This window comes from Primulina tabacum, chromosome 13 (genome assembly GCF_025594145.1).
Source record: "Primulina tabacum isolate GXHZ01 chromosome 13, ASM2559414v2, whole genome shotgun sequence".
Lineage (NCBI taxonomy): Eukaryota > Viridiplantae > Streptophyta > Magnoliopsida > Lamiales > Gesneriaceae > Primulina > Primulina tabacum.
This window is the reverse complement of record NC_134562.1, coordinates 26,314,914-26,324,934: the sequence shown is the minus strand read 5'-3', so window position 1 is coordinate 26,324,934 and position 10,021 is coordinate 26,314,914. Positions and strand designations below refer to the sequence as shown.

At 35.5% G+C, this 10,021-nt stretch overlaps 1 protein-coding gene across 6 annotated transcripts; it reads left to right on the top strand.

Moving 5' to 3' along the window:
• Positions 1-251: 251 nt before the first annotated feature.
• LOC142523020 (putative zinc finger protein At1g68190) lies at positions 252-3,143 on the top strand. 6 transcript variants are annotated; one of them, XR_012814572.1, is made up of 6 exons: positions 254-517; positions 821-1,376; positions 1,485-1,844; positions 2,033-2,300; positions 2,349-2,705; positions 2,772-3,143. XR_012814572.1 is itself a non-coding variant. In XM_075626658.1 (6 exons), the coding sequence occupies exons 2-6, from the start codon at positions 915-917 to the stop codon at positions 2,848-2,850; spliced, it is 1,452 nt and encodes a 483-aa protein (XP_075482773.1). In that variant the 5' UTR covers positions 255-421; positions 821-914; the 3' UTR covers positions 2,851-3,143. The 6 variants fall into 6 exon arrangements, 5 of the variants coding, with proteins under 5 accessions (XP_075482776.1, XP_075482773.1, XP_075482771.1 ...); XM_075626658.1 differs by having other exon boundaries at positions 255-421; positions 2,033-2,263; positions 2,386-2,705; XM_075626656.1 differs by having other exon boundaries at positions 255-517; positions 2,033-2,263; positions 2,386-2,705.
• The last annotated feature ends 6,878 nt before the right edge of the window (positions 3,144-10,021 follow it).

The window sequence follows — 10,021 nt, the reverse complement described above, 5'->3', positions numbered from 1 at the left end:
TTAAATATGTGTGTACCCACGGTTCTGATATATTATATATACGCTACATGCACACCGACAAATAAATACCCTTTTTGAGCAAAAAATTAAGAAATCCCATTTTTTTCCCAGTAGTTCCCCATAATTTAGGCAATCCTTTGGCCTACGTGGCTCGTTTTAATTGGCTGCATCCGCCAACTATTTGGATCAGAGGCTTTGCTGTCACACAGCCGCAAGATAACACTTACCCTCCTTCCACGCAGGATTACGCCGAGTCCTAACTGCCCACGTCATCAAAAAGTTCCTCCGAAAAGATAGAGAGAGAAGCGAAAATGCGGTAGAGAGAGAAAGTAGATAACATAATGGCAAACATCCCACGCCAAAACCTTAATGCCCCTTTCTTTTTACTTCAACTCATATACGTATGTACTGACTCATTCATGTGAGTTGTGACTCTCTCTCTTTCTTTTTCATTAAAGGGTTTCTGAGTTTCAGCTGATTCAAGAAAGTTCTTTGTTTGGAGTGTGTCTGATCAACGGTTAGTTTTTTTTGTGCTCTGTGACCTGTTTTCTGTTTCTTGTTTTGAGTATCAGTCATCAATTCTTACTGGGATTTGGTGATTGTGCATATGTAGTTATACAAGTAGTATGATGGTTTGTGTTTATAATTAATCAATGAAAATGTTTCTGATGAGATTTGTAGTTTCACTTGGTTAGTTGGTTATGATTAGATTTTCCCCTTTTCTTGATTTGAGGTCTTGATTAAGGTCTTCCCTCGTTGCAGCTTATCTTTTTCTGCTTAACGGTTTCCTGATTTTTCCAAATCTTGGTGAATTTTTCAGACTTTTTTCTGTTCTGGTAAATCGGGACATAATTTTGGCTAGAGAAACACTTGCTTCCTCCCATGGTTGATTTTGACCTCGAAAAATCACGGGGATGGAAAAGGTTTGTGAGTTTTGTAAGTCATTAAGGCCAATTGTGTACTGTAAGGCAGATTCAGCACATCTTTGCCTCTCTTGTGATGCCAAGGTTCACTCGGCCAATGCTCTTTCATATCGGCATCCCCGAACTCTCGTGTGCGAGTCATGCAGAAATCGAGCAGCACGCGTTCGGTGTGTTGACCATCAGATGTTCATGTGCCATAGTTGTGATTCTGGCAGTCATCGCGTTTCTTCACGGCACAGGAAAAGAGTGATTAGAAGTTATGTGGGGTGCCCTTCAGCCAAAGATTTAGCCGTTCTCTGGGGTTTCGATTTGAATCAGTTGGAGAGTAAGTTAGGCGATAAAGATGACCAGTCGGTTTATTCGTCATCAATTAGCGTTGATTCGGGCGTTGTTGCCACTTCAAATGCCCGAAAAGTGCCGTTTGAAGAGGGATCAAATATTCGAGGAAAAATGGTATGCCATTTTTCGCCCTCTTGCATTTTATAGTTTTAGATGATTGTTACTCTTTTTCATGCTATGAATTAGTAGTTGAACTGTACGGTTGTGAAATCCTATTTGCAGGTACTTAAAGACGAAATTAGGCAACAAACTACGTGCTCGATTCTGCAACAAATCGTGGATTTAGAGAGGAAGCTTGCCAAGGGCAGCGATGATTCACGCTTAGTACATGTCAAAGATAGAACGGATGGATTATCATTCGAATATGATGGGAATCGGAAAGTGCATAAAACTCTGGGTAATCATGCCGAGGATCACCTTGGTGTGCATACCAACAATCAGAATATGGCGAATCTTGACGAAGAAACGACAGAGGAGCCCTTTCTGATGTCCTTCTCACAGTTGGATCAATTGACAAGTACTGAAAGTCCCATTCACGGAGAGTCATTTTGGCAATGCAAAACTGATGCTCATAACAGCGAGGTTTTCTCATTGCTTCTCGTTTTTCTGTTCTGTATATACTCATCTGCATAGAGTATTTTGGCCGAAAACGAAATAGTACTTTGTACTTCAAGAACTGGTGATGAAACGAGGATTTGTCACTTTCTCGAAGAATAATTATATTCAAGTCATTCCTCTTAATACGAATCTTGTATGCCTGAATTCTGCAGATTTGGCTTCAAAACATGCAAGACCTCGGAGTTTGTGATGAAATGCGATGTTTTGACGATGTCAACATACCTGATGTTGATTTGACATTCCGGAACTTTGAAGAAATCTTTGGAAATGATCAGCAAGAGATAGCTGGAACACAAGTTGGCGCCAAATGCACAGATTGCTACATATCTAAGGAACATTCAGCAACTAGTAAATTTAATAGTAGCTGTGCAAGCACGACCAAGGTAAGAATCGGCTTCCCTGAAATTGAATATTTCTGGGGTGGATTGTACATTTTCTTAGTTCGGTTTTATCACTTTCGTCATTAAGCATTGCCGGTTTTCTTCCCTACGCTGTTTTGTTATAGCAGGATGCATCAAGGCCTTCTTCCTCTTCATACCTTATGCAGCAATCCTATGATGTCACCACAGATTTTGATTTTTCTGACAAAGTTCATCGCTATCCAACGAGTAAATATAGTCAGCATCCAACTAAACTATCTTACTCAACATCGTTCTCTGTCTCAAGAACGACTGGTGAAAGCACTGATTCTGAAAGCAAGGACGATGAAATAGCTCCAAGGTTTCCTGAACCGAAACTTTCAAATGGCTCATTTGATTCAGACAACACGCGGTTGGACGGTAAAGAAAATGTCATCATGAGATACAAGGAGAAGAAGATTTTGAGGTATCATATCAAATAAATAATTTACAAAGTAGTGGAGTATCAGTATCATTTTATTCTATCGTGCAGGCATGAAAAACAAGGTCACTACAAATCCCAAAAAACTAAAGCTGATGGCAAGATTTCTGGGAAAAAAGTCGATACCTGAAGGGGGCCATGAACTTTACCTGCTTCTGAGGCAACCGGTTTCAACGACAACCGGGTATAATGTTATGTAAATGTATCACGTGTGAACTAGTAGCTCGAGAGTCTCTTGATAATCTCTCAATCACGGTTTCTGTCCATTATATGTAAAGTCAAAATTTGTCCAAGAGTGTGCAAAGATTCAGTCTTGCTGCGTATGACATTTTTGCAGATGACAGTAGAATTGTAAGATCGTTTGTATGGCCTGATTTTCTTATGGTCCTCGTCTACTTATTAAGCGTCAAAGTGTTTGTGTCCTACGTGTTATCGGCTTTTGTCTATGCTTCAACACGATCAAAACTAGGTACTTAGATCCATAATACATCGGTGGGCCAAATAAAAGTTGTCAGGTTCATATGATCCGATGATTTTAAGGAGACGGGTGATCCTCACCTCGTGTATCGCAGCGAAATCTCGTTTAGCAATAGAAATATGTCGTGTTTCTATCATTTTTGGGAACCAAATCAGTGTTATATTTTGAAATTTTATTCACGGGACAATGTGAAATATTTTATCGTCATTGGAGAGCTCTGTCCATTATTTTTTGGTTGAGTAGGTTTCTTGTCAGACGCTCTCACGAATCTTTATCTTTGAGACGTGTCAACCTTATCGATATTCACAATAAAAAGTAATAATTTTTCATGGATGACCCAAATAAGATATCTGTCTCACAAAATACGACCCGTGAGACCGTCCTATACAAGTTTTTGTATTTTTGGTTTTAAGTACATGTGAATATATCAAGATTAAACGTATAAATGCTTAAATAAATATGATTGAATTGAAAACACGCATTAATTAAATTCATCCACGTAAACGCAAATGAATTTAAAGTCATCGGTGTGAACAATCCATACTTTATATTAAAAATAATTTAGTCTAATTAAATTCTTTCCAGCTAGAATTTCATCGTTCTACTACTTTATTTCCAATTTTCCATGCAAACATCAAACATCCTGGGAATATTGTAGCATCGATAGCCATGTATCAAGCCTTTCAAGTTGAGAGATCATTTCGTTTACTATTAAACGAAAATATTAGAATCCTTTTTTTGACTGAATTTCGAGAGTCCCTAGCCAAATAAGACAATTTGCACCAAATTTGGAGAAATTTGATAGCATCAACTATTTTGAAGTGCACACTAATTATACCGAAGAAACATAGAAATTAGTTGCACTTTCAAACCTGTATCTAGCGACTAACAGCATCAATGCTTCCGTCCACATATGAGAAAGTTTACAAACAGCGGCCACATCAACTAGATCTTCCCTGCAGTAGCCGTGCCTTATTTGAAGAAATTATTTGATGTTATTTTATTTGAAGAAATTTTATGGTCTTATAGCAAATTTGAGCTACATAAGTGATTTATCACATTTGAAGTTGTCAAATAAAGTTGTGAAAGAAAGACAAAAACATAAGAAGTTCATGAACAAGGCATGATCACGTCTTGTGACTAGTTCTTCTGTTGTATGTGAAACTGAACCTGACAGAATTTCATTGAGTGAATCTCGAAATTTGTGAATATTATGCCAAATTTAGAGTCATAATTATGATATTTGACTTAAAAATAATTCTTGGAGAGAGAAGTTGTTGAGCTTTTCCCTTTTGCCCAATTAATTCTTTTTTTGATATATTTTATATATTAGGTTTTCTTTGGTTAATGAGCTTTTCCTTTTTGCCCAATTAATGGTCTATAGGTGAAGAAAAGAAGGACAGGCATAAAATAGATAGAATTCTCTCTTCTCCCTAACTCTCTTCAATGTGAAACACAAATAGGCGTATAAATTTTTTATCTCTTCTCAAGAACTCTAGGATAAGTTTTTAATTTGATTCAAGAGATATTTTTACTATTTAATTTTAGTATTGTGAGGCTTTTTTGCTCTTTAATTTAGTATTCTTGTTTTGTTTAAGTATTTTTTGATTTATGATTTATTTATATGAAAGTTGCATGTTGATTAATCTGACAATTTTATTCGATATATAATTTTCTGCTGCTATCCATGAATTTAGTGATCCGTAATCGTCATGAACGATTGGCACATGAGTAGCGATAGATTAGGTATGGCGCCCCAAAACAAATTGTGATATTACTTCAAGCATTACATTAGGTGTGTTGTGTTATCATAACATATTTAATATAAATAAATCGACGAAACTAAATTTATAAATTGAAACTATCTCAGTTGTTAGATTTTAGGATTAACTGTTTTTACAAAACGAAAATGCTATCGTTAATTAATTAGTGTGGAATGCTATCGTGCCCAGTTAATATATAGTGATAAGTTTTGACTGGATGTTGGGTTTGATCAATTAAATTAGAAGAATACAAGAATTTTAGCTGCTATCTCTATAATTCTAAAGTTAATTATTTGGAACTGCGTGAATAAATAATTTGTTAGCTAATGACAAGTGATACAACTGAATATGGAATTCACTTGAATCGAAATTTGTTAAGATTGAATTTCTTCTTTTAGTATACTCATTTTGGTTATTTAATTTTCTTTCAATTCATTATTTTTCCTTGCTACTAATTTTAGTTTTAATATTTTAGTTAGCTCTTATCCGAAAATATCCATCTTTTTATTGTATTTTCTCGAAAGAAATAAATCTACCGTTCCTTGTGGATTCGACTCTACTCACCGCTACACTCATTTTATGTGAGGCCCATTTACTTTAATGACTATTAATTATCAAACAATAATTATTTGATTTAAAGCTGCAGCGAAAAAAGAGTTTAAAATACTTTAAAATGGACCTTTAGACCTAGAAAATTTTTAGCATTAACTTCCCGCAAATAGGACATCCGAAAAACTCAGACAACAGTTTATATCAAAATATAATTTGAATAGAATGTTCTAAAACAAAAACCGAAGTAAAACAACCTATAACCGCACTGGCCAGGACTAAGCAGAAATTAAATGAAAGGTCTATAAAATTCGAACTACGTAACCTGACTGCATGCATTCTAGGGTTTTACAAAATATGTGTTTAATTATTTTATTACAGTATTATTGCATTAACGTATGTTTTATTTCTTGGTTTATTAAAGTTTCATGCATAAGAACTTTTAGTAGTTTTTCGCGCTCGAACGAGGAACGTAGACCGGGAATAATTGAGGAAAAATATTGTAACGTCCCGAAAATTTGAAGGTTCACGTAAACCACATGCATGCAAGTTATTAAATTTCTTTTGTATTTTATTAAATTGTTTTAATGCATTAAATGCATATTTATTTCATGAATTTGTGTTTTAATTCATGGTTTATTTAAAGTTTCATGCATTAGGATTCTAAGTTGAATTTCGTGCTCGAACGAGGAACGGAGACCAGGAATATTCAGGAAAAATATTTTTATTGAATAATTATTTTAAATTATTTAATATGAAGTTTTTTTAAGTATGATTTTTGAAAATGGGCATTGGTTGGGTATTTTTATCCGTCAGATTATATTTTTAGCCGGTACACAAATTTTAACGATTTGGAGGACTTTTTGAGGGTTCGAACAATATTTTCAAAAACGAACCTAGACAAAATATTTTTCGGGAGTGTTATTGAGCTTGTTGTGTTTGTTTTATTTCTTAATATTTCTTGGACAATTGAAACATATTACTCAAGATGTTGAAAATTATGTTCTTCCAGTTCATTCTCCGACCAGCCATGATAGCAGTCATAGCTTGAAATTTTTCAAGAGTAAGTGCAGCAAAGGATCCAGCCTTTGCTAAAAGCCCTTTGGCTACGATATCTGCCAGAAGTTGCACCTTTGGCTTCAGCTCCTTCTTGGGATCGGAAACTTTGATTTTCCGACCATCAGCAGAAAGAAGGGTTTGCATCTCCTTAACATCATATGCATTTACTTCATAGAGATTAACTAGCCCATCAGTAGGCAGTTGAAATAGGTTGCAGAAGAAATCCTCGTCAATGATAAGTAGCTGACCATTTACAGTAGTTGCGATACTGCCGGTTGTAGTGACATAGCCGTTAGCATAGAGATCCTGAATTTCTTTAGTATAGATTTCTTGGGAAGATAATCCCAAAAATTGTTTCAGTCCAGCTGCTTCCAGTTTGATGAAGATGTTCTTCACAGCTTCATCTGATACAGTCATAACTGAGTCAAAGTTGATTGCCATTGCGTTCATGACATGAGCTGGGATCTGATTTGCCATTTGATTGAATGTTTTTCTGCGAGAAAGAAAACTTGAATTTGTTTTTGCTCTGTAAATTTGAATTAAGCGTAAGGAGAAAACCTGAAATGGAGTGGGTATAGTACTGATGTAAGTGACTGTTCAAATTATTGGACACATGTCAGTCCAGGAAAATTTGAATTAAAAACTTGTGTACGTGTGGTAAAAACGTGTGTAGAGTATTCATGGATTACGTGGGTCCACGTTCCAAAATACTATTTGTTGAAAGACAGCAATTAATGCTTCGACAAACAGTCACATCATTTAATAAAGAATATTATTCGATTTATTAGTTAACTTATCGGAGATGATCAGTTAGATCAGCAGCTGAATGACCAGTTGAAAACTTAGTCAGTTCAGTTGAAGACCAACTGACTATTGTCTTCTCATTTAACTTTTCAAATCGACATTTCCCCTCAATAAATGCATATAATTAAAAGAAAGGGTAAGAAAAACTCAGTCTAAGTAAGTCAAAAGACGTTTCAATTAACTTGAGTCTCTTTATCTTCTTCATTATTAAATGTAGCTTAGTTACACAAAGGACACTTCCTCATCTGGAAACTCCGAAGAAAACCATTGAAGAATACGTCTGGATGAAGGTCATGTATTCTTGGGTTAAAGTTCAAGATCTCCACCCTATTCGACGACACGGTTCAGTTCCTACTACCAAGCAGAGAGCTATAGCAAGAAAGTAATTCAGGCGTTTTGACGTCTTTCACATTTCACAGTTTGACACTGATCTAGATCTGATGCATGTGCTGCTGTGGAAAGAGTGACATCAGCTTGAGAAGATCTCTACTTCAGAGTTCTTTAGAGAACTGCATTGCCATGAACTGATTAATTGGTTAAATGTTTGGCAAGATGTTGTAGGAAGTAAACTGAGTGATGTTGTATGGTATCGACTTCATTCTTAATGAAATCTTGTTTTGTATCATTGCTGTTGTCTCTTTATCTTTCTGCAAAACTTAACTTTTATCAGCTGATAAATAGTTAACGAACTGAATATAATAACTGATAAATGTCAAACTGGCATAAGTTGATAGGAATTTAAATTATAAATGACAAACTGAATGAACAGCAATTGACAAAGCAGCAATAAAACTGATATAATTAAGATAAATCAATTAAAACAAGTATATTGCGAAAGTGAGAAAACTTAGTCTCTGGCAATGGTTTGGTGAAGATGTCAGCAGCTTGTTGTTCAGTTGACACATATTCCAGTCTGATAGCTTTCTTCAGAGCATGATCTCTGATAAAGTGATGCTTGACATCAATGTGGTTGGTCCTTGAATGAAGAACTGGATTGTAAGTTATTGCAATTGTGCTTGTATTATCACAAAATATGGGAGATTCTTTAGCATCAACTCCATAATCTTTCAGTTGTTGCTGAATCCAGAGCAATTGGGCACACCAGCTTCCAGCAGCAAGGTATTCTGCTTCAGTTGTGGAAGTAGCTATAGATGTTTGCTTCTTGCTGAACCATGAGATCAGTCTGTCTCCTAGAAACTGACAACATCCACTTGTTTTACGATCTAGCTTACATCTTGCATAATCTGCATCTGAATATCCAACTAAACTGAAAGAAGAGTCTTTAGCGTACCATAATCCCACATTTTGAGTGCCTTTAAGATATTTTAAAATTATTTTGGCAACTGAAAAATGCGATTGCTTAGGATTTGCTTGAAATCTAGCACACATGCAAACATCAAATACAATATCAGGACGGCTAGCAGTTAGGTACAATAATAAACCTATTAAACCTCTGTAGAGTGTCGTCTCAACTGATATTCCCCCTTGATCATTGTCCAGTTTGACTGAAGAACTCATGGGAGTACTTGCAGCTGAACATGTTTCCATGCCAAATTTCTTGAGCAATTCCTTCGTGTATTTGGTCTGACTGATAAAAATACCAGTTTCCAGTTGCTTCACTTGTAGTCCGAGAAAGAATGTCAGTTCACCCATCATACTCATCTCAAATTTATCCTGCATTAACTTGGCAAATTTCTCACATAATTTGAGGTTAGTTGACCCAAATATAATATCATCAACATATATTTTCACAAGAAAAATATGATCATTCTTAGAAAATTTGAACAAGGTCTTGTCAACTGATCCAACCTTAAAATCATGATCAGTTAAGAATTTTGAAAGTGTCTCATACCAAGCTCTTGGAGCTTGTTTAAGACCATATAAAGCTTTGTTCAAATGATAGACATGATCAGAAAAATAGTGATTGATAAAACCTAGTGGTTGTTCAACATAAACTTCTTCCTGCAACTGACCATTCGGAAATGCACTTTTTACATCCATTTGGTAGACTTTAAAGTTCTTGAATGAAGCATAGGCAATGAACATTCTGATTGCTTACAGTCTTGCAACTGGTGCATACGTTTCATCATAGTCAATTTCTTCTTCCTTCCTATATCCTTTTGCTACAAGTCTTGCTTTGTTGCATGCAACTGAACATCTTCGTTCAGTTTATTTCTGAATACCCATTTTGTACCTATAATTTTTTTACAAACTTGGCTTGGAACTAAGTTCCAGACATTGTTATGGGTAAACTGATTTAGCTCCTCTTTCATTGCATTTATCCAGTTAGGATCAGCAAGAGCTTCGACAGTTTTTTTTTGTTCCAGTTGTGAGACAAAAGCAGAATGAATGGATAAATTAATCATTTGATTTCTTGTTCTTACCGGGTCAGATGGATTACCTATCATCAATTCTGGAGGATGTGATTTCTTCCATCTGAGCTCAGTATTTGTTGCTTCCATATAAGCAACTGCTTTTGTTGGCAACTTAATGTTTTCATTTTCAGCTGGACCTGTATCAGTTGGTAACTGAATATCATCCGTTTGCTCCACCAACTGATTATCAGGAGCAGGTTCCTGTTCAACTGATTGATCTAGTATTTCTAGTTCAGGTGTTTGAAGGATATTTCTATTGATATGATTTTCTTC